The 23,789-nt window shown below is 46.7% G+C and overlaps 1 protein-coding gene across 14 annotated transcripts; it reads left to right on the top strand.

Annotated features, from left to right (window-relative positions):
* On the top strand, positions 1-22,663 carry ZNF384 (zinc finger protein 384). 14 transcript variants are annotated; one of them, XM_069018626.1, is made up of 11 exons: positions 1-53; positions 668-716; positions 1,641-1,830; positions 4,430-4,496; positions 4,645-4,885; positions 5,223-5,553; positions 17,545-17,769; positions 18,406-18,588; positions 19,368-19,446; positions 20,287-20,445; positions 20,610-22,663. In XM_069018626.1, exons 3-11 carry the CDS (start codon positions 1,778-1,780, stop codon positions 20,883-20,885), a joined length of 1,614 nt encoding a protein of 537 aa, XP_068874727.1. In that variant the 5' UTR covers positions 1-53; positions 668-716; positions 1,641-1,777; the 3' UTR covers positions 20,886-22,663. The 14 variants fall into 14 exon arrangements, with proteins under 14 accessions (XP_068874727.1, XP_068874782.1, XP_068874719.1 ...); XM_069018618.1 differs by lacking the exon at positions 1-53 and adding an exon at positions 83-273; XM_069018662.1 differs by lacking the exon at positions 1-53 and adding an exon at positions 262-335 and having other exon boundaries at positions 4,426-4,496.
* Positions 22,664-23,789: the final 1,126 nt, after the last annotated feature.

Below are 23,789 nucleotides of genomic sequence, written 5' to 3' on the forward strand. Positions count from 1 at the left end.
CGCCCTTCCGCCAGCCCGGGCTTCCCCGCGCGCCGGCGCCCTCCGCGCTTCCGGTAAGCGCGCGCGCGCCCGACCCCCACCCCCGACCTCCGGCCGCGGCGACCTCGCCGGTGCCCCCGACCAGGGGAGCCTGCCCCCGACCGCCGCCGCCGCTCCGCCGCCCCGTTTTCAAGCGAAACCGCTGATGACGCCGTTCCGCTCCTCTCGGCGACCCGGAAGCGCCGTGGCGCGCCCCGCCCCCTGACCCGGAAGCTCCTCCCCGCTGCCTTTCCGGTGAGGAGGCCGCCGCCGCCGCCGCCGGAGCCGGGCTGGGGCCGCCGCTGGGGGGGAGCCCGGTAATGCGCGGGGCGGCGGGGCCGCAGGCAGGGGGCCGGGCAGCGGGACTTCCGGGGCCGGGGCGATCCGGAAGCGGAAATGGAGGAGGGCGGGCTGTCTGTCTGTCTGTCCGTCCGCCCGTCTGTCCCGGTGTCGGGAGCTCCGCCGCGGGGGAGCCGCGCTCCGGGCCGGCCCCGCCCTCGGCCGTCGCGGGGGGAGGTGGGTCCGGGCCCTGCGAGGAGCGCCTGCCCGGCACATGCCCGGGGTGCCCCGGCCCGCGGGCCCCGCGGAGCGCCGCCCGCTGCCATGCGGGGCCCCGGGCGCCCCGGTAACCGAGGCGGTTTGTTTGCAGAGCCGGCCCTGGAAGGAGGAGAAATGCAAGAGGAGGGAGAGTGAGAGGGGTAAGGAGCTCCCGGAGCTGCGTGAGTGACCCCCCCCCCCCCCCCCCCGCCCCGGGGGCTGCCGCGGTGTGGGAGGAGATGGGATGGGCCGCGGGTCCCGGAATTGGGGGCTTGAAGGCATTTGAGCTCCAGGGTGCGGGAGAAGGGATTGACCGCCTGGAAGGAACTGAGGGGCAGGATATGCCCTCTTCCAGGCACCTGTTCCAACAGAGGCTCGCCCGGTCGGGGTGGAGGCTACACAAGTGTCGGGGAACGGCACCAAAGTTCTATCTCTGACATGCGGGTTTGGGATCCAGGACTTTGTCCGGTACATTCGGGATATTCCTGATGTGTGTTCAAATGCACTTATTCTAAAGGTGTAGCAGCATTTGAACTTTTTGGTGCTTATGAATTCCGTGGAAGCATTTTTGCTTTTGATCTAACAGCCTGTGTGGCTTTCAGCATCCTTAGTATTTTGCAGCAATTAAGCCTAAAAGCTCCTTGTGATTGAACAAAGATCTTGGGCAGACATAAAACAACAGTGCAAATTGTTCCCGAGTATTACACTCAGGACCTTTTGTTGACTGAAAGCTCCGTGCCGAATAGGAAATAAAAGCCAGGCATCTGGAGAATAAAGAAAACCGTGTTAAAAGTCAACCTCTGAATAAATACCTGCATATCCAACCTTGATTGTGCCTTCCAGAAACACAGCCTCTACCTCACCGTGTACTTGCACATGCTTTTATCTGTCTGTTTATGATTAAAGTGATGACCTGCCAAGAAGTATAAATCCAGCATGTTAAGTATATGATTCTGTGAAGTACTCTTGTGAGATCTAAACTCCAGATCCCTTGTCCCTTGTGAGTTCTCTGGTTCACTCGGTTGTTTATTTGGTGTATGTACCTTTGTGGCCTGTACATAGAAAGTGTTTTTGGTTTATATCAGGAGGGTACGTTGACATCTGTCTGATACTAGACTGGTGAATAGGAAGAAGGTCCCATCTCTGGCCTGTTTGTGGAAGCTGGGATGATGAAGGCACTGCAGTGGGAACGTGCTGTGGTACAGGGTTGAAGCTCCAGCCCATGTCTGGTAGTTATAGAGCAATTGGAAGGGTTACGTGCAGAGTTCTGGTAAAGTAAGTGTGAGCAGCGTCTAAGTGGGGGCTGCCAATAGGGGTGCATGTTTTCAAAATACCCTTTTAGCCTAAAAATGGGGTAGGGGAGGGACAGCTGTGGGTACTAGGACAGTAGGTTGGTGGAGGAATCTTACCTTTGTTTTCTGCCTTTGGAAGACTGGCTTGCTAGTTAAATTGCATGAAAGCTTCAACTTTTACACCATTTCTCCTTTTCCTCCACATTCTTATAACTCCATCACACTCCAGCCTTTCAAGCCAGAAGTTTGAGGCCTGATAATACGCTCAAGTGTGAAGATTTTTGGATGGGGAGGTGGATTCTAAGGGAGTTTAATGAAATCAGTGTAGCCATCCTTTGAAGAATCAGTAAGAGCCGTATTTTGACTTGCACACTTTGTAAATGGAGCAAACAAAAGTTAGATTCTCTGTGAAGTTCTGGTGGAAGACTAGATGGAGGCAGGCAAACACTGAATGTCCTGGCCTCTGCTAGTCTGGATTTTGGAATCTGGAAATGGACTTGCCTTTCATTACTTGTTCTCTTTAAATAAGAAAGCTGTTGTGAGATTTTTGCTTAAATTGGCACTTTTCTGTTTAACTCCTGAAGTTTGCAGTTGCATCCAAGGGAGTCTTGGACAACTACAAAGTTTCTTTGGGAAATGCATCTGATTATTATATGAGACCTTATGTTTTTGGAGAGTCAGGTCCACTTTGGTGGTTTTAATGTGGAAGCTAAGCAAATAAGGGCTTATTTATTTTAAAAACAAAACCAAGCAAAAACCCCCCCAAACTTGGAAATTCCAAACAAAATACCCTTCTTGATTCAGGTGGTGCTCAATTGTGAAGGATGTGTTATCTCTTCATGTGTGCCCACCCTGTGGAAGAAAAAAGTCGTGTAATTAGGCGTTACATGCATAGAGCTGTGCTGTGGGCTGTGTACTTAATAATTAATTTGGCTCAGAAAAGAAAGCAGAGGAAGGAAGGTAAGAGTCTTGCCCCATCAGCCTCTGATTGAATCACAGCAGTGTAAATCCAGAGTAATTCAGTCAGGCAGTGAGCAGTCTGACTGCATGCCACCAACGTAAGGTAAATAATTTATCCTTAAGTGTGTTTATTGGTTGATTTGCAGTGAGTGAGTGAGGCAGGAATACTTGGCCTTGCTGTTGCATGAGCAATTCATAAAACCAAAATTATCGGGTAATTTGGCTCATTTAAATACTGCTTCTCCACATAGAGGAAAATTATCTTTGCATTTTGGCTCACGCACAGCAATTCCACATGTGTGTATTCTGTCCTGATATACTTATGTAATGTAGGTGTTTCGTGCTACTGGGGGCATGCCTCTGAGCTTCCCTGCTTATTGAGATAGACCCTTCAGAAAAAATCCTGTTTAATTAATTAGGCCACTGACAGACCATAACAGGAATAGGACTGGGACAGTTTGCAGGCAGCTGCAGGAGAGACCTACAGTGGTTGCGCTCTCTGCCAGATGTATTCTGAGCATAGTTTTTACCTACCCCTTTTGCCATATTTGTCTAGGAATAGATGTATCTTCTGATTCAGAAATTACTGTTTTGTTAATTTCTGTAGGTTTTGAATAGCGGTTTTGCAAGCGTAACAAATTTTCTTCACTAATGCTATTACACAGAGGAATGTAAGGATTAGAAAGGAAAGTGTTTCTTCAGTCAGGTGTATCCAAAGAGAACAGGAGACTGTCTTTTGGTGTCTAACTGATCCTCTGAATGCATGGAGAGTTGAGATGGAGCAGCGGGCACTTGGCTGGGGACAGAGTCCTACAGAATCTTGTCCCAAAGATAGGAAGGAAATGGGCAATAGAGAGCCGTGACGTGATCTTGCTTAAATAGGGTATCTCAGGAGCAGGGGAATCAGGTTATTTTCCTACTGCTTAGGAAAGCAGGCATACTGAGTGATATTTCTGTGTTTATTTCAAGAGTGGGGCTGGGGTGGGCAGCAGGAAGTTAGGAGCCCTAAGTTTGACTTCTTGGTCTGCTGTGGCTGTCTGTTATCTTGGGCAAGTCTATTTCCCTCTCTCTGCCTGTCTTTCTTCCTGTGTAACATAATGCTAATGTCCCTTTGCTGCATCTGGGTCCTTAGTGTTGAGCTGGGGTGGAGGGACAGGCAAAGTCCAAAATTTTCACTGCTTGTGGGGTCACACTGTCTGTGATGCTGATAAACAGTTTTCATCTGTATTTGCCTGGTTGCAGATGCACAGACTTCATTTATGCCATGTACTTGGGTGGATGATAATTGGGAAAATTTGGATGTGTTCTGGGTTTCTAGTCAGTCCTGTTCTTTGCATGGAGGACTACCAGGACAGAGGCATTTCAGATGGACCCAAGCCCATGGGAATAGCATTTTCCACTGAAAATAATTTTTTTTTTATTTGGGCAGATAGCTCAAAAGGGGGGAGAAGTTGCTCAAGAAAGACAGGGGAGATTAAGGAACTGTCACAGCAGTAGACTGAGTCAGTTCCATGTTGGAGTCTCTTGGGTTTAATGGGTTTTTTGTGTGTGTGTGTGTCTGTCTTCCTTATCCTCCATTCCTCTTCCCTCCCCCCTTCTTCCTGCCCCCTGTGCCCAGCTAGGATGGAAGAATCTCATTTCAACTCCTCCCCGTACTTCTGGCCAGCAGTGCCCACCGTCTCGGGACAGGTAAGATGTTCCAACCTCTGTTACGTTGGTCCTGCTTCCTGTTAGAAGTTTATGCATGATGAGTGCTTCTGTTGCACTTCTTGCTCAGCCAAATGCTGGGCAAAGCTGTGCCAGGGTATGCTCAAACCTGTCCTTCCCCCCTGTTTAGATTGAGAACACCATGTTTATTAACAAGATGAAGGAGCAGCTACTGCCCACAGAGAAGGGCTGCAGCCTGGCTCCCCCCCACTACCCTGCCTTGCTGACGGTCCCCACCTCTGTGGCCCTGCCCACTGGTATCTCCATGGACTCGGACACCAAGCCAGAGCAGCTGACACCACACAGCCAAGCCCCTGTGACTCAGAACATCACTGTGGTACCAGTGCAGTCTGCTGGGCTCATGACAGCAGGTAGGGCACTCCGAAGGCTTCAGCAACGTACAAAGGGGACTTTGGGATGGGGAAACACGAGCTCCTGGCGAATCCTTATGGGCCTGTAGATTATTCCTAGCCTTACTGATAGTGTGGACTGCCTTGGCATGGTTTCACTGTGAATCTCTAGGCACCCCATGCGTCCACCCTCTTTATGGAAGTTTGACTTCCAGCAGTGGAGACTGGGAATGCCTTGGGAGGGGAAGCTACCCTTCTGCTTGTGTTGTAGTCAAAAGTAGGTGCTTCTGTCGGATAAGGAGGTTGAGCATAATTAGAGATGTAATAACTGACTTCCTGCACCTTCCTTTGTTCGCAGGTCCTGGTCTGGTGATAACTTCCCCGTCAGGTTCTCTGGTGACCACAGCCGCCTCTGCCCAAACCTTTCCCATCTCAGCTCCCATGATTGTCTCTGCGCTACCCCCTGGCTCCCAGGCAGCCCTGCAGGTGGTTCCAGACCTGTCCAAGAAAGGGACAACCACCCTCACTGAAGGTGGAGGGGGTGGCGGGGGTGGGGGAGTTGCCCCCAAACCACCCCGGGGCCGGAAGAAGAAACGATTGCAGGAGTCAGGGCTGCCAGAGATGAGTGACCCCTTTGTGCTGACGAACGAGGATGATGAGGACCAGCACAAGGATGGCAAGACATACAGGTGGGGAGTGGGGTTAAACCTTTACTGTAACATTGCATGGGGATGGGGGTGTATTTAACCCTTCAGAGGGTTACGTGGGGAAGAGAAGATCTCTGCCTTGTTCCTAGAAAGTCCCTGAGTAGAGAACCTTAGAGCTGCAGAAAGAGTTGAGTTTTCTTTCTGGTCAGGAATATTTACTGATGGGTTGACCCAAAACTAAGGATTTCCTTTTAGTGGACAGTCTTGATTTCCTGAATATATAGTTGTTAATGTTACTAGGTTAGTTAATGACCAGGATGTTATGGAGGCTAAACTATATCCTTGATGGCACAGCCAGGTAGTATGGCTGGTGCACTGCAGAGTGCAGTGCTGTCTGGTGCAGCTGGAGCACTTTTGGTGTAGCTGAGAGCCCTGGTGTACCTGGGTGCTCCTCAGTTAGGACTCCAGTCTGTCCAGTGTAAAGACTACAAACTGGAGACACATAGAGCAGGAAGTGAACTGTGGTGATAGTGTTTGCTCCTGTGTGTTTTGCCCCATGTGATCTCCTCCTATTTCAGCACTCCAAACAAAACAAGGAAAAAAAATGGTCTTTCTGAATTAAATATAAGGGTGTTTCTGAACCCTAAGTGTGTCAGATAAGAGGGAGGAGAGTTCTGAGCCCTGAGGTTGGGTTTCTGAGTTTGGAGGGATGTGGCTTGAGTTTACGAGTGATGGGGAGGGGAGAGATAAGCTAGGAGGGGATACTTGAACCAGAGGATAAACAGTGTGGGTGTTTCAGAAAAGGTGGGAACCAGACAGAGCAGAAAGTGGTAGGGAATAAATGTGATGGTCTGTCTTCAGTGGGAAGCAGGAGCACTTATGGGTGATTCAGTGATAGGTGTTTCTGATGGATGATTAAGATAAATAAGAAGCAAAGTAGTACCCAAATTGAAACAGAAACAGAAGATGGTCCCTAGGTCTTCTCACTTCCCTGCAATGTGCCCAGGATCCCATCTCAAACAGTTTTCTCTTTATCATCCTAGATACTCTTTGTTTTGGTACAGATTGAGTTATCTTTCTGGAATTAAGCCATAGGAATATGAAGGCATCTACACAGAATCTGTGCACCCACCTCAGGCATTTTTTCACTTTTAACTATAGCATTTTTTAAATACTTACATATTTAATCAACATGGTTAAATGGGTACAAAACTAGAGCTTGGATCAGCCTTTTTATCTTAGCCAATGTCCCAGTTCTTCCACTTTGAAAATATAATCAGCGTATGGTGAGGAAGGGTGGGAGTGTTAGGTAGCTTGCTATTTGTAATCCCACCATTTATTTTGGGCCATAGCCACAGTTCCACACTACTCAAGCTGCTTACAGTCTGGGTTGCTAATTAGGTTGTTAAATATGTATTTACAGGGGACACAATTGGCAGTGAACACTAGAATTAAAGCTGAACCAGGGCTTTAATTATAGCTCCTTGTTTACTTGTAAGTTTGGAAAAAAAATGCCCAGGACCAGGTGGAGTGACTCAGCAGAAACTTTATGAACACGCATAGTCTGTGTAACAGCTCATGAAAAAGGCTTTGCAGGGAAAAAACAGATGAGTATATATGTGAGGACATGTAATTTCTTTATTTTTAAGATTTCTTTATGTTTAGTCCGAGTGTGGTACCTCTTCCTCCAGCCCCCATCCCAAGCAGGCCTTCCCTCTGAGCAGTGCTAAGGTGTGAGAGAGCTAAATTGAGATTTATTGAAGACCACCAAGGAGTGCTTCTGCCCTCCTTGAGATCTGCTCTTTGGATGATGCATTTCATTTGCAAGTTTGGAACTAAAAATGATTGTTGGAAAAACACAGGAAAGCGTTATCTTCTCTTGGAGCTGTGGGAGAGAAAACCTTTGTGAAACATAGTAAAATCGTTTCTCTGTAATATGCATATGAATAGACTCGCAAGTTAAAACTTTGAGGAATACTGGGATCCTTCTGTATTCTAGAGGATGATTTCAGTAGTTCCCGTCACTACAGTATGCAGACATATGCTAGCTAAATTAAGACTGTGGGTGAGGTTCATCTACTCCTGCTTCTTTCTCAGGCTGGAGGAGGAGTTGGTTGTGGCATTCATATGACTACGTTTGTATGATTTCACTGATTCCCATGATGAGACGCTGAGAATAATCTACTCGGATTCCTGGAAGGAGTTGTACTATATTGATTAGTGTGATTTTTTTTTTTTAATACCCCATTCCTAAAGTCTGGGATTATTTTGTCAAATTTAATTATATTTTTAAGCTTTCTTTTTGAGCGCTGTGAGCTCTCTTGTCTTGAGTGTCTGGGCTGGTAGCTAATATTGGTAATTCCTGACTCCTACTGTGGTGATAAAGACAGAGTAAGGCCTTGAATGAGCAGCATAGCTAGGCAGATGTGGAAGGAGTTGAAGCACAAACCTTGATACATATATTGCAGCTCATCCCATTCTCTACTAAATGTAGAGATGCTTTCTCCAGCAAATGGCAGCTGTTGTGCTGCTGTATCATCTCTAGAAGTGAATTAGTAGGCTGCTGTGGAAGTGGTGCAAGAATCTTTACGACTAGGGGTTTTTCTGTAAGAAAAGGTGTGAGGTTTTTGCTAACGATGGCAATACTTACAGCTCTTCGATGTCTGTCCTTAGGATTAGTCTGGCAGAGTCCTTGGTGCTTTGCGTTGTGCTACTGGAAGAGTGCTTGCACCTGCAGGGGACAGCATCTAACCCAGTCCTGTGAAGGATTTTCCTTTATGAGTAATGTCACTTCAGTCGTGTCTGGATTCATCGTCAGCTCTTTGTTAATCTTCCCTGACATCTTTGTAGAACTTGCTTTTTCTTTGGAAAATGAAATCAGCATCAAGAGTCTTTCTAGAAAGGTGCTGGCACTGTGAATCCCAGTGCTTTAAAAGGTGCTGAGGAAAAGGTAGCAAGCAGGTCATGGATACAGTAGGATTGTTGTTTAGTCCTGGTGTGGTGCCTGTACATGAGCACTTTTAGGAGTCTGTGGTGTGGTGTGATCAGTGGACAAGACTGATGAAGTCGTTCAGCTGCTCTGGGCCAGATCATCAGTTCTCTTTTTCTTGACAGTTCTCTAAGTAGTTTCTTTGGAAGAGGAAGAGAGCTCAGTATAGGCATTGCTAGGTTCTGGTATTATGGAAAATCTAGGATGAATACCAGTTCATAGTCTGGAATGGTTTTGCAAGCTGTGCTCTGGAGCCTCGGATACCAACAGAAAGATTGTAGGCTTGAGAAGGGCCTTGCTGTCATAGTGTAATCAACAACCTCTGTCTTCTCCACTTCTAGTTTTGAGGTTTCCCTGCTTTCACTGGGGAACAGCAGGGAGGTTGGGAGACAATAAGCAGCTGAGGGACATAGGAAACTTCTGAGATGAATCCAGGGTGCAAAAGTGAACAGAAGCCTTAGTAAATTGAGCTGTAGAAGGTGAGGAACCTGGATGGAAACCCTCATTAGGAAGCAAATTATCTACACAGGGGGAACCAGTGGTTTGAATACAGCAGGTGGGCATCTTCTGAGACATGCCTTGTTTTGAGCCTGTTTTTTCTGACCTGTACTGGATTTAGCATTGCTGTTTGGTGAACTTCCCATAGTTTTGAATCGATTTGTAATGTGGTGGCTATGGCTTTTGTAAGCCACATATGTCTGTGAAACTATTGTTGAATTTGGCCTGTTTTGAGCTTAGAAAAAATCTGTTGAGCATGCTCTGAGATGATTTATAGTTTGGTGGTTGAAATAAGTGAAGGTTATATTCTCTTTGCTGTTTCTTGAGGCTTGCACAACTCCAGGCACAGACAGTCCCATCTCCACAGAGAGGAGACAAACACATCCTAACTTCTTTCAGTTTCTGTGTGAGGCTGGACTATGTATCTGCTCTCTCTGCACCTCTAAGCATCTTATAGAGCTGCACTGAAGGGCCAAGTATGCTTTTCCTTTCGGCACAGCTGCTCCTCCTTCTGTTTTGGAAGGAATCTTTAGTGCTCAGTGTGGACAGTAACCTCCCCTTCTGATGGGCACAAAAGCAAGGCGTGAGAAGACACTGCTGGTTCAAATGTGGTAGGGGTGAGAATGAGATATGTGCAGGGACTGGAGCTGTTTGTGTTGAGTAAATCTGGAAACTTGGTTGAGATGGGAATTAGAAAGGAGGAGAGAAAAGACAAGAGCCTACAAACTAGGGAATGCAGCAGAAGATGTGATGGGGAGCCTCTTTGCAAAGGAGAGATGGGAGAGCTAGCACAGGAATAAGCTGTAAATGGCCAAGACTGAGGGGAGGAGGAAAGAACCAGACCTTCTAGGTGCTGGAAAATGAGATACCTGAAAATGGCAGAACAGAGAGGGACAAGAGTATGGGATGTAGACCAACAAACAGAAGCATGGGGGAGAGGAGATACATGTTAGGTAATTGAGGGAATGAAATAGGGAAGAGCCCCTGCAGTAGAGGATCGAGAGGCTGGGGTACATGGGTAAAAAGCTTGGGTCTGGGCTTTGGTGCAGGAGAGGGGATTGCTCTGGGCTAGAAGGCTAAGGGCAAAGGGGGAATTAAGTTTGAAGTGTCAGGCAGAAAGTTTGACCACATTCCCTCCAAAGCCTAGAAATATTAAACCCAGTGTTTCTAAATTTTGCCATGTCTTTGATGTCAGCACAAGAATGTGACCTCCTCTGGCAAAGAACCTCATCTCCCTCTTAGGCTAGAAAAAGGTGACAAAGAATTGTTGCTGTCATTTATCATCTTAGCTGCAGTGGCAGAGGTCTGTGCAATGGATTTTAAGACTGCTGATGACCAACGTGGGTGTCAGTATGATGCCACACGTTGGAATTTCTGTTTGCTTTTTTTAACAAGTAGTTCCGTGAGCAGCGGAACTAATGATGCCTGGTTTCCAGCGGCTCTCTCCTGTGTGGATTCTCTGATGTCTAATCAAGGGTGAGCTTATTAGCCCTTTCCCTCAGCAGAGGACTCCAAGAGAGTCTCTCTTCTTTCCTCAGCTGCATATTTTTGAGACTTGTATTGACTTTTAAGATCCTTACCCCTTTTCCAGATTGGTTGGAATTGGCTTACAATCTCAGAACTCTAAGGAAGACAGTTGCACATGCACATTTACATATACACATGCAGTTTGTACACATAATCCTTGCTTTGTACATAAATGCAGTGCTTGGAGGTTAGAAAATGACAATTAGATTGGCCACATGCCTCAGAGTATAATGAGTTAAAAACTTGTGTTATGGTAAGTTCTCTCCCTTCTGGTGAGATACTGTGTGTGTGTGCATGTATGTGCTTTCCCTTGGCAGTTCCTCATAGTGCCAAACAGAAGGAATTGACAGGAGAAGTTCTTCAGTCACAAATTCTAGTTTTGGCATGTTACTTGTCAATGGAAATGAGTGTGTGCAAGGGAATAAGTGGGACAGTTACAATTTCAGCTTGGGAGAGAGGGAACTTCAAAACTATTTTTTGAGCCTCTTACCTGATCACACCTTAATTTGGCCCTATTGAGTCAATGCACTTTGATACCATCCTTGATTAGTTAGTTATTGGTACATGATAGCCTGTCAGAGTCCTGCATGTTTGCTCAACCTGAAAGGAATGTTCTGTCAAAAGAAAATAAAATGCATTGACATGGGATTGTGGAATTGAGGAGGATGATCTGGGGAAGGCATTTGCTGGTATGAAGAACTGCTGATTATACTTGCCTCTGCCACAGATTGCTGTGGTATCATACAGCCCTACAGATAATCTTGCCTTGAAGTGTGTGCAAATATGAATTAGGTCAAATCTTCAGTGGATTTGCATTTGTCTCAGGCTACAAATGACCACAGAGAGTTACCCTGCAATAATTAACATTTGGCGTTCCCAAAAGCATAATCTCAAGTATCACTGAATAGTCCTCTGTCACGGGTCAGCCCCTGCTTTGCTTTGCAGAAGTGTTGCATCTCACAGCAGTGCCATAGACATCTATAGGAGCAGTGATATGAATGTATGTGATAGGAATTTTCCTTCAAAGGAAAAAAAGGGGACACGGATATCAGTTTGGCCACTTGGAATTAGTGAATATGTCTCTCTTACTGCGTTTCACTCTGTCTTTTGTGATTCCCTTCCCTTACAAAAAATAAACAGGGACATTGTGAGGATAGATGAGTGCTTACGGAGCACTGATATTTTTGTGGTGGGTGCAAGAGATGAGTGATTCTGCTTCATGAGGTTGGAATTGCATGCGGTTGACAAGGCTTATGGCTGTCCAGAGTGGTGATAGAAAAAACTCCACATTTGCTTGTTAAGTATGTCTGTGTAACAAAATAAGAGTGCAATTCTGTGGAAACAGTCAATAAGGCTGTATCAGAACACACCTGCATTGCAGAGCCAAATTATGGTGACATGGATGACCTTAATCCTGGTGTTTCCAAATTTCTTAGTGCTTTCTAATGGGGCTTCTGTATTCTTTTAATTTTAGCTCTTGCATGTTATCACCATACTAGGAAGCACCTTATTGTGTTTTATTGTTTTGTTGGTCTTTTATGCTAATGGTGACTGATTTCAAAAATTGGCAGACAGTGTCTTAGGCCTGATGTTCAGTGATTTGTAGGTCAATAGAAAGTCATGGCTGATAACCTAAAGATAAAAGCAATGCTGGTGGATAGCTGTAAAAAAAGGGGATCTTTCTGTGGTTGTTTGTTCAGACAAAATATATTTTAATACAGTCCCATGGAAGACTTAGCCTTTTGGGACAGCGTGACGTCTCCAGCAGCCAGGGATTGAGGTCCAGATGTTTGGACACAATGGGAAACATTATCAGACAGAAGTGTCTTGTTAGACTATTGAATGTCTCTGATCTAAAGATAAGGAGAAGGGAGGAACAGTATCCTGGAAAGCAATGACTGTGAAAAAGACTTTTAGGAATTAAGTGACATCATGAAAGCTCCCAGTGCGAGAGTATGACAGAAAAGGTTAAGGTGCAACTGTTGAAAGCATAAATGATAGAGTCATTAAAAGAAGACAGGCAACTTGTGAAATATGCTGAAATACCACAAAATTCTGGGTCAGGTATTTTTAAGGTCATTTGGAAAAATGGACAAAATTCAGGGATGTTCTGAAATCTGAGAACTGGGAAAGTGCCATATGATGAGAGCATTTAAAACTACTCTCTGCCTTGCCAGTATATGAGACTATGCTTTTCTGCAGCCATATCAAGCCACCAGGTAACTGAAGGACTGTGGAAATAAGTTGACCAAGATCTCTGACCATCGTGGATAGATTTGTTTCACACACCAGTAGTGTAAATTGTTCAGTGGAAGCACAGTGTTGGCTTTTGAATAGGAGCTGATGCTGGGTGTGCCAGTGTGGAAACAGAGGTACAATTCCTGTGCCTTCATTTGGCATCTTCATACTTGCTGGCTTTATTTAGGTGTTGCCCAAGTGTACCTCTGTATCTTGGATGTTAGTTTTGTCTCCTTTCCCTGCCTCTTACAAAATATTAACAAGAAAGTGTTTAACTTCAGCTTAAAAAAAAAAAAAAACTGAGGGAATGTGAGGGTCAAGTTAGCATTTATCATGAACTGTGCATCCATTATTATGCTATGCTTGCATTAGTTACTTCATTAACTCTGCATTGCAAAGGCAGGACATTTCCTTCCTTGCTAAATGAACTGCTGACTCTGACAGCCTAAATCTAGTTTAACTTCAGACCTTCCAGTTTTGATTTTTATTTTAATAAACTCATAGTCTAACTTCTATATGTAGCCTAACAGAAGGAGCAAGGACTCAACTAACTTGTAAGTCTACTCTCAGTAGATACTAGGAATTTGAATTCTCAGAGCCATGTAAAAGCTTGCATAGTTTTCACTACTGTGATACTGATTAATTAAGCACTTGATTGAAAAAGGCTGTTCATCCATGTTAGGCAATTTTTACTATGAGCTGGTGTTTCAGATGGTATTTTATCTCCTAACAGCATCTGATGAATGAGGCGGAACATTCCATGAAAAGTGGAAAAAAATACAGCGCTGTGTGCCACAGAGTTGTAGTGTAGTTGCTATAAGCATCATTTTGTTTATGACTCATTGTGATGACTTTCATATGGGAGTAGAATTAGAATTGCACATCCACCTTTTACTGGCATTTCATGATTTTTCAGAGTGTCTCTGCCTAACATGAACATTTTCCGAATGTCTTTATTTCCTATAAAAAGAAAGCATTGTAAGCATTGGAAGGGGTTATTTTTGATCTCTGGCATATGGCTGAGTGCTAATTTAACTGTTGATATGAACCTCTGTGTTATTAAGGATATTTTCTCCAAGGCTGTCTGAACTTCTAGAGCCATAACAAGCAGCTGCAGGGGATGTTGTGTCACACCGTCAATGGGAATGCTGCAGTCATTTCTGTTACTTGCTGTCAGAAAGAATGCAGCCAAAGGAGGGGTAGTTTAGAAGCACAGTGGGGAGACTATTAAAAATGGATATTAAACAGAGGGGGGGTAGAAATCAATTACTTCATATAGTGTTTCATTCATGCTTAGCAAAGAGCACTCCCTACTTTTCCTCTCCCCAGCCAGAATTTCACTGAAGTAGAATACTGAAATGCTGCAATTGTCAGATGGGATGTTCTCATTATCCATATAGATTTAACAATTTTTTGAATCCACATTTGCCCACTAGAGGGCTGATTGCATCTTCCCCTTTAATATTTGATGTTGTCTGAGGCAGAATGTGAAGCCCTTAATTAAATGGATCATTTGTTCCCTTGAAAAAGCCTGATACCACACAATAAAAAATTCTGAAATGCAGCTTTCTGTTATATTCCAGGGCTTTTTTTAACTCATAAGGCTCATGAATTTGTTAATGCTGCATAACAGTCTTGCTCTCTCAGGGTTGATGCTAATTAGATGATTAGAAAATGAGTCCTTGCAAGATTTTCATTCTAAATGTTGTTTGAAAAACAGTATCAGAATGTCTATAACTGCTAAATTCAGACAACAGGGATTGGTTGGTTGGTTTGTTTGTTTGGGGTTTTTATTTTGATTTGGGGGGTTTTAAGGGGGTTGGAGTTTTGGGGGGGTTTTGTTATTGTTGTTGAGGCATGTTTTTTCTAACAGTCAGGTTTATCATTGTCACACAAGTGCCAGTAAGGTTTTGAAACAACTTCTTTATAATTTTATTTTGAAGATAGAAAAGGACATGCAGTCTGTTTCTCTTCATTGAAGTTTATTGTAGAGAATTTCTGACCTGAAGGCAGATAGCTGGCAAAGAAAATAAATAAAGGAAAGGGTGCACAGAAGTTACAGAAGATAAAGTAGATGGCTTTATGGCACTATAGATTTAATGCATGGGACTACTTAGACTTGATAGCATGGTAAAGTTCATTAATTTTTTAGAACAGAACAGAACAGACTATTTAAAATATAGTGTCCTGTGTACAGCACAGAAGAGATTAAACTAGAGCAAAACCCTTAGAAGGATATTTCTCTCAGAAAGGTAGCTGGATTCTCAAAATATTGATTGTAGGGGCCAGTTGATTGAGACCATGTTGTAGCCTCCGAGCGTTGTTCCAAAGATGCATTATTCTCACGGTTGGAAAAGGCCTGTTTCCTCTTTTTTTTCACTTCTGGTGTCAGTTGTTGTTTCTCATTAAATCTTTTTTTGTTCATAAAATAAGCCCCTAGTAACTGATGTTTTTCTCCCTATGTAGATTTATTTGGATATTGACCAAGTTATCTTTAAGCTTTACTCCAAACCTAGATTGACTGGAGTCAGTGAATCTTTCCTGCAAAGCCAGTTTTCCACATGCCATCATTCTTTAAGTTTGTGTGAGTTTTTCAGTAATTGTTGAGGACATGGACTTCAGAATGAGGCATGCTGTTGGCAAGAGCAGTTGCTCCCCTCCTGTATACAAAAAGGATACCTGCTATTCCCGTTTGTTTTGGTGAACCGTATTAGCACAGCATCACACTGGGAGCTTGTTCTCAGTTGAATGGTTCCTTTTCAGAGGGCTGATGTTGTGGAACGGGGTTCATTTGAGAGTAATGGAAGTCAGCATCTGCTGAGAAGGAGCTTGCTTAAAAGTCAAGCATGGGATTATGCTGTAATTGCTTGCATTAGCAGGGAACTGGACTTGGTGACTCAAAGGAATTTTTCAGTTCACTATTCACCTCAAAGTTACTTCTAACGTGGGTGCTTTCAAGGATACACAGTCCTCATCCTCTAAGTATGACGATTACTGCAAAATACATATGCTGTATTCAAGTCTAGCATTTTGGCAAGTCTGGAGCAAACTGCAACTTGATATAGTTTGGTTTATAAACCAAGAGCTACTTTTTTAAAAAAGGTGATGCTGATGTTCCTTTTTACTCCTTTTATCTTTAATAGATGTAGGGATAAACAGCCAAATTGCTTCTGTTTCTTGATTCCAGAAGGGATTGGTGTGTGAGGAGGGATTTATGTAAGGATGCACTTAGTTTGCATGTTCTGTTAGGGCTTGCAATTAAAATGGATTAAGAGAAAGATGAAGGTAGAACACGTGGGAACAACCGTTAGAGATGATAATGAATGTAAAAGAGCAGAGGTGGAGAGGAGGGACATGTTACAACAGGTGTGTGTTAGAGCACTTGCTAGGGAGGCATGGCTTCCAGCTATGTGGCTTGGAATCAAGCTGTGGCTTGGAAGGGCCTGTGGAAGTTAAGGTAGGTGCTGGATAAATACTGCTTACATGACATATTCTAATCAGACTGCACACATCATAAAGCTTCTGGCTCCAACAGAGTCACAACAGTAGATGTAATGAAGTATCCTCCTGAGAGGAGATGGATATGGGGAGGAGCAGGATCAGCTCTCTGTGGCTTGTAATACCTGCAGAGACTTCTGGTGCTGAGCAGTTTTGTAAACACTATAAAACTCCAGGAAATTCCCAGACAAAACCACTGTGAAGGTTGAATTCATGTTAACCAGACTTCCTCTGGATGGCATTTCTTCTCTCAAATGTGACCCTGGAAGTTACATGTGGAGGTTCAATTCTGTCTTTAATGCAAATGAAAAGCCTAAATTCCGATAAACCTTAACTCAGCCCCTTGGTTGACACACATTTTTGGGGAGGTGGGGGAAATAAGTTCAGTAACTTGGATGCAGCTTCTATCTTTCTGTCAAATTATCAACCACAAAAGCTTTTAACATCTTGAATTGTAAAACAGTATGAGCTTCTCTTAACAGCCTGGTGGTGTGGTGGAGGAACAGTTTTTAACAGCAGCATCCATAGCAGAGTGATGCCAACTGCTTCTTCTTGTTCAAAGAGTCTGTGTGTTAACAAATACACTTCTGATCATTATGGGAACAGATGGATCCAAACGCCCAGACAAAACATTTTACATCACATCAGTAAGACTGAAATGATGAAAGCCCACTAGACCAATGAAATACCACATTTGATATCCAGAGTATCTTGGTGAGACCCGCTAAGAAAGCAGCACTGCTGTTATTCTCAGCATTTTGTATCCTAAATATTTGAGTGTCTTTGCCAAAAATGGGAGCAGAGTTAAGTGGATTTGGCCATAACCGCTCTCACAGACTTCATAGCACATGGAATTAACTACAGTATGAACTATAACCTGGGATTTCCAGGTTTTCCAAGGTTTTTTTGACTGAAATAAATAACAGATTAACAAAGTGGGGGTTTTGTCTGGGAATTATTCCTGTCCCCTTAGGATTGCTGTCAGAAAATTTCCAAAGTGCTGCCCTGTCTCTCTTGCAAGCCAGTTGCTTTCTTCCAACACCTTTACTTGTCTGGCTGTGAAGTATTGTTTGGTCTGTTACACCAGCTCCCAGCTTAAATTTGTCCCCCTGGGACTGGAGCACTCGCAGCCAAGCAGTGTCCCAGGTGAAACCTCCCCAGTAGCACAGAGTGGGAAAACGCCCCTTCTTCACTCAGGGTGGAATATCCCATCCAGTTAGAGCTGATCCATACTGGGGCTTACCCCCATGTGACGCTGTCTCTTCCCCTCGCCCCGGTCCCAGGTGCCGGATGTGTTCGCTGACCTTCTACTCCAAGTCGGAGATGCAGATCCACTCCAAGTCCCATACGGAGACAAAGCCACACAAGTGTCCTCACTGCTCCAAGAGCTTCGCCAACAGCTCCTACCTGGCCCAGCACATTCGCATCCACTCAGGGGCCAAGCCCTACACGTGCAGCTACTGCCAGAAGGCCTTCCGCCAGCTCTCCCACCTGCAGCAGCACACACGGTAAGGGCCAGAGGAGGCTGGGGCCCTCCGCACTGCATGTTGCTGTCATCCCAGCATGCTGTGAGCACCTCAGTGGGCAACTGCCTGGGGAGACCTGGCTGGTTTTCACAGGCTGGTCAGGTCTCGTACACGTCAGACTGGCAGTAGCGGTATCTGGCACATGAGATTGGTCCCTGGCTGTGAGGGGCTGGGTGCACTGCTCAGCCGGAGAGGCATTCGCAGTGGAGTGATGCTTTCTGACAGGAGGTAGGGCTGGTTGTGTCAGTGTGAGAGTAGAGTGGCCATAGGAGGACTGTTCCCTGTCACCCCAGCGTAGTTCTGCCAAACATCTCAAGTCCAGGCTTGCAGCCCCCCTGCTATTTCAGCCGTAGGCTTCCCACACACAGCTCTGCCAATGCCCCTCAGTCCAAGCTCTATAGTTCCTCTCTCTGGATCCTTCCCCGGTGCAGACAGACCATGGTCTCTTGAATCCAAGCGGAGCACAGTTTGAGACCAAGAGAGCTCATGCTGTGTTTGGAGTTCCTTCATGTAGCAGATAGCGTGGTGCTGTCCCACCCCCTTTGTGCCCTCATTCCATCAGCACTAGCCAGATGGCGGTCATGTCCAACTGCTGCTGCTCCTCCTCCTCTTCGGCAGGATCCACTCCAAGCTCCACACGGCGATTGTCAAGCCGCACAAGTGTCCTCACTGCTCCAAGAGCTTCGCCAACACATCCTACCTGGCCCAGCACCTCCGCATCCACTCGGGGGCCAAGCCCTACACCTGCCGCTACTGCCAGAAGGCCTTCCGCCAGCTCTCCCACCTGCAGCAGCACACACGGTAAGGGCCAGAGGAGGCTGGGGGCCTGGCCCTGGTCCCCCCGCGCTGCCGGCATGCACCTCTGGAGCACGCGCGCCAAGCATGCGGGGGGCGGGCGGGGAATGCGGCCGGCTGCACCCCCAGAAGGAGGTGACCCACCAGAGTGGACGGAGTGGAGGCTGCGCAGGAGACACTGACCACGTCAGGGCTGAGGTGGGCACGTGCTGTCCCTGGGGATCCTTGGTCTTGCACCGTGGGCGGCACAGAGAGAGAGAGCGATAGAGAGAGAGGCATTGGCTGTAGGGGATCCCAGCCTGGCACCTGGGGGTTGGACTGAGTGTGTGGAAGCTGCTCCTGGCATTGCAGGGGGACAGGGACAGATTAACACTGTAGGTAAACTCAGCCTGTTACTTAAAAGGAAAAGTGCTGGAGTGTCTACCCTGAGAAGGAACAGAGCTGCTTTCTTGGTACTGTGGAAGCAAGAGAACAGACTCCTCTTGGTCATTTGGGACTCCTGAGCTTGGAGCAGGGAGCCTGGACTCCAGACCCCTTCCCAACACATTTCTGAGCTGTCCAGGCCTTCATAAGCTCTTGCTCCTCAGTCCTAGTCACTCTCTGAAATCTGCTTGACTGCCTGTCTTCTCCAACTTCTAACTGGACACAGGAGCTGGGCAGAGCTCCCTTTGTCCAGCTAGAACAGCATCTGGAAGCAACATCATCCCCTTTGCAGCAGCAGGCCCTGGCAGTCTGCCCTGTCTTCCTGCTCACTGCCTCCCATTTGTGCTCTTCCTCCTCAACAGTATCCACACCGGGGACCGACCCTACAAATGTGCTCACCCTGGGTGTGAAAAGGCTTTCACCCAGCTTTCCAACTTGCAGGTAAGGGGCTGGGTGTGTCCTGCTCGCCAGTGGTGGTTGGTATGGGTGCCTGTGATAGAGGAGATGGAAGAAGTGGGGCAGCTGGGAGGAGAGTAAAAGAATACAGAAAGTTATTGAAGCCCTGGGCGGGGAAAAGATTCCTGATTTGTAGCACTAGTGGCCCAAAGAAGCCACATAAACAGTCACATCCTGTAAAATTGTTAACTTGACTTGAAAGCGGTGAGACCTTAATGAATTCCTCCCATCTGTTTTGCAGTTTTCTAACTTAGCTGGGGCAAGACTTCTGCAAAATGTTACACTCAATAAAGTCTGGGTATCTGGATGGGTTTTTGTTTGTTTTACAATGAAATGGAGGGCATAAGGGTAGGGATATAGGGAAGCAGAGGTGGTGTGTCCTGTTGCAGTACCCTGGAGGAGGGGAACTGTAGAGTGTACCAAATAGCAAAGAGCTGTAAACACCTGCAAGCAGTTAAAGCAAATCCTGCCCTGAAGGTATTAGATGCAGGGAGCAGATGTGTAGGGGGGCAGGAAAGGAGAGACCAGGAAAAGACTGAGAGTTGCATGGAAACATGGAAAGAAGATGGGGGTTGTGGAGCATTAAGAGTCTCTACTCTTCATATGCACAGTATGCCTGAGAAGAAAGGGTGTGTGTGGGGAAGGTGTGGTGGGCTGCAGGGGGAAGTTCTGTCCCTACGCTGGGAGCCAGGTGTACCTTCCTGAGCAACTGGGAGCTTGGGGCCTGGCTGGAAGGGGTAAGCCAAGGTAAAGCTGTCTCCAGTACTAATACTCACTTCCTCATGCTTTGCTTTCTCTTTCCTCCCCGCTGCTGCCGCCCCCCAGTCCCACAGACGGCAGCACAACAAAGACAAACCTTTCAAGTGCCACAACTGCCACCGTGCGTACACGGATGCTGCCTCGTTGGAGGTACACCTGGCTACACACACGGTGAAACACGCCAAGGTCTACACCTGCTCCATCTGCAGCCGGGCCTACACCTCGGTGAGTGTTTGCTGCCCTGGGGGGTAGCAGAAGTGGACAGACTTCCCAGGGAGTGGCTCCTCTAGATCCAACGGGAGCAGTCCCCTGAGTTGCCATGTCCCTCCCTGTTGGCTTTGGCTTTGCGAGCGTCGTCCCCTCCTCTCACACGGTTCTTCCCATTGCAGGAGACGTACCTGATGAAGCACATGCGGAAACACAACATCCCTGACCCACAGCAGCAGGTGGTTCAGGCACAAGCCCAGGCCTCGCAGCAGCAGCAGCACTTCCAGCCGCAGGGCGGGGGGGCAGCAGGGGGCCCTTCTGGAGACACTAACCAACCCAACCCTCCCCCCCAGTGCTCCTTTGACCTGACTCCTTACAAGACTTCAGAGCATCACAAGGACATCTGCCTCACTGTCAGCACCAGCGCCATCCAAGTGGAGCACCTCTCCAGCTCCTAGAGAGACCTCAACCCAGGGAGCAGAACGCCTCTTGTGCATAGCCTGTGCCAGGGGCACCGCTTGTGCAGCGGCCCTCCTCGTGCAACAGTTTCCGGCCTCTCCTCCTGCAACAGCCTCTTCTGGCCGTGTAACCCTGTTCATGGCAGCCCCTTGAACAACAGCCTGTCTCAAGGGGGTGCTCCTTCTGTGCAACAGCCTGCCTGGTAGGAGGATGCTTCCTTGTGCAAGAGCCCCTTTCCTGTGCTGGGATCACTTCCTCATGCAAGAGCCCCTCCTTTGAAACCCAAAGAAAGGCCCCGGTTTTGCCTTCTCTCTCACTGTAGGATGTGTACGAAGCGGGGTTGCGTGTTGAGGCACGCATGGTGGATGGGATGGAGAGACGGCCCTTGTATGTACAGGGGCTTGGACACGTGTTTTTAGCAGGCCACAGAAGAATGTGGCAGGGTTCACAGCTGGATGGGGTTCTTTGAGGATTGCCTTGAGTGTCTAAGAGAGAAATATCCATTCCTGTCCCTCCTGCTTGTGAAAGGGAGGAGGGGTCGCTCGTCCTGCCCCAAGGACTGGATGGGAGAAACCTTCTCCCCAGTGGAAGGTGAGACCAGTGGAGGGGGGAGAGGTGAGGCATGTTTTCTGGGACGGACAGGTGCCTACACTGCCCAAGGGCTGTGGAGTATTGCATTCTTTCTCCTCCCCTGGTGGAGAGCAATAGAGAGGAGTCTGTCTGAACTGGCTGCTGCCTCTCTCTCCCAGCTGTCTGAGCAGCACGATGGCCCCGTAGGAATGTGGGTTCCTGCTCACTGCTCTTCCTGCCTGTTGTGGATGATATCCTAGCAGCTTGTACTCCTCCTCCTCTCCCTCCTGCTTTTCCCCTCACCTCCTCAAAAAAGCCTGCAGGCATCAACAACAAACCAAAAAGCAACTGGAGGGAGGGTAAGAGACTGCCAAAATAATCATCACCCTTCTCTCTATTCCCTTTCCTAAAAGGCGGAAGGACAGCCGTTCTGACACTCACATACCTGTCCTGCCCCCAGTTTCCCAAAGGGAAAGAGGAGGAGGAGGAAGAGGAGGAGGAATAGACCAGTCTTTTCAAGGAGCTGGCAGGAGGCAGGGAAAGGCTAGCTTCTCCTCATCTCCTGCCAGAGTGTTCTCCCAGGCTCCCTCTTGCCAAGACGGGCTGGACTCACATGGCAGTGGTGGCCTCTTCTGGACCCTGGTCATGGGAGAGAATCCCCAAAAGGTGGACAGTGGAGAGAAGGGGATGAAGATCCCTACAGAGAGACCAATCTAATGAGAAGGGGGAGCCAACAAGAATAAACTGAAGGCCCCTTGAATTTATATATATATATATATATATATAAATATCTATTCCCCACCCCTGGCCCGCTCTGTCCTTGCTGTAACTGTTTCTATCTCTGTGTTTATAAAACGCATTATCCTGGCGAATTTTTATTTTCAATCTTCGTTTGTTTTTCCCTTTCTCTTCGTCTTCAATTCTTCTTCCTCTTTTTTTTTTTTTTTTAAATTGGTCCACATGACTGCTAGTCTTGTGTGTTACTTGTTAGTTTCTTTGGATCATGGAGGCTGACTTGGAAGAGAATGAGAAGGCAAGGGAAAAAGCATGTATTGTTGGGTTTTAAAATCAGTCACCCACCCAAAGCCTATAGAATCCCAGACTTCTGTATGAACAACCAATAGGGGCTTCTATTTTTTTTTTTTTTAACCACCCTGTATAGAAATAAATTGGTGTAAAAGGCTCCTCAAAGGTGCTGCTGCGAGCACCCTGCCCCTGTGACGTGTGTTCCTTCCCCCTGCACCCAACCCCTGCAGGAGCCTGTGGCTGCTGTGAGTCCCGAGGGGCTGTGCGGGCGCGAGGGCGGCGCATCCCTGCCTTTGGCACTTTGCGGTTTGCACAAGGAGAGCGAGGAGCTCTGCACACGGGGAGCCTGTGGCAGAGACCTTTTTCTCTGCGTTTAGTCACCAGGGTTGGCTGCAAACGGCTGGAGTGTTTGGTAGGTGCATAGGTTAGGCTAGAAGGACCTGTCTGGTTTTATTCCTGCATTTCACAGGTGACATTTCAATCCATTTAGGCTGTATTGAGCCCCAAGAACTAATGTGTATTTGAACTGTGTTGACAATGTATTGGCTTCATTTTGAGGCACTGGGACACAAAATCCATTGGTAGCCTGCTGCAAGGGCTTCGTGTTCTCATTGTTTAAATATTTAAGCCAGATTTCTCCTTCCTTTTGCTTCTGGTTACTAGTTCTGGAAACATCCATCCCTGTGATTCAGCGAGCCTGAATGGGACTTTCTCCCCCCGAGACTTGGATTTAAACACTCTAATGTCCCTTCTCAATCCACTTTTTGACATGGTAAACAGAATTCTGTAAATCTTCCACAGGGATTTCCTCCAGCCCATGAATTATTCTTGTCTTTTCTTTCTACATCTTGTCAAATTTTTCAGTATCTTATAAAAATGTTTGTTTTGGAATTGGGTGTTGAAGCCTCAGTGCCATGGATGAGGTCCCCCTGGCCCTTTGCCTTAAGTCTGCAGAAGATTGTGTTTTCCCTCTTCTCACAGCATTATACAAGAGCTCACAGTGGCTGCTTGTCTGGTCAAGTCTGAACATCCAAAGTCTCCATCAGCTTTCCATGATAGTGTTTTCCCTTCTCTACTGTATGCTCTGGGTTCTTACTTCCTGGATGCTTCATGTGGAACTGTGTCCAAGTCCAGCCAGTGTGAATGGACCTGGCTGACTGATGGACCAGGTTACTCACAGCTTCCATAGTTCTGTCACCCACAAACTGTATCAGTTGTTATTTTTATGTTCAGATCCAGGTTGAAATGCAATATTGCATCTGACCTATGCTAATTTGAAAAGCATCATTCAGTGCGACTTTTCATTA

Source organism: Aphelocoma coerulescens, chromosome 1 (assembly GCF_041296385.1).
Source record: "Aphelocoma coerulescens isolate FSJ_1873_10779 chromosome 1, UR_Acoe_1.0, whole genome shotgun sequence".
Taxonomy (NCBI): domain Eukaryota; kingdom Metazoa; phylum Chordata; class Aves; order Passeriformes; family Corvidae; genus Aphelocoma; species Aphelocoma coerulescens.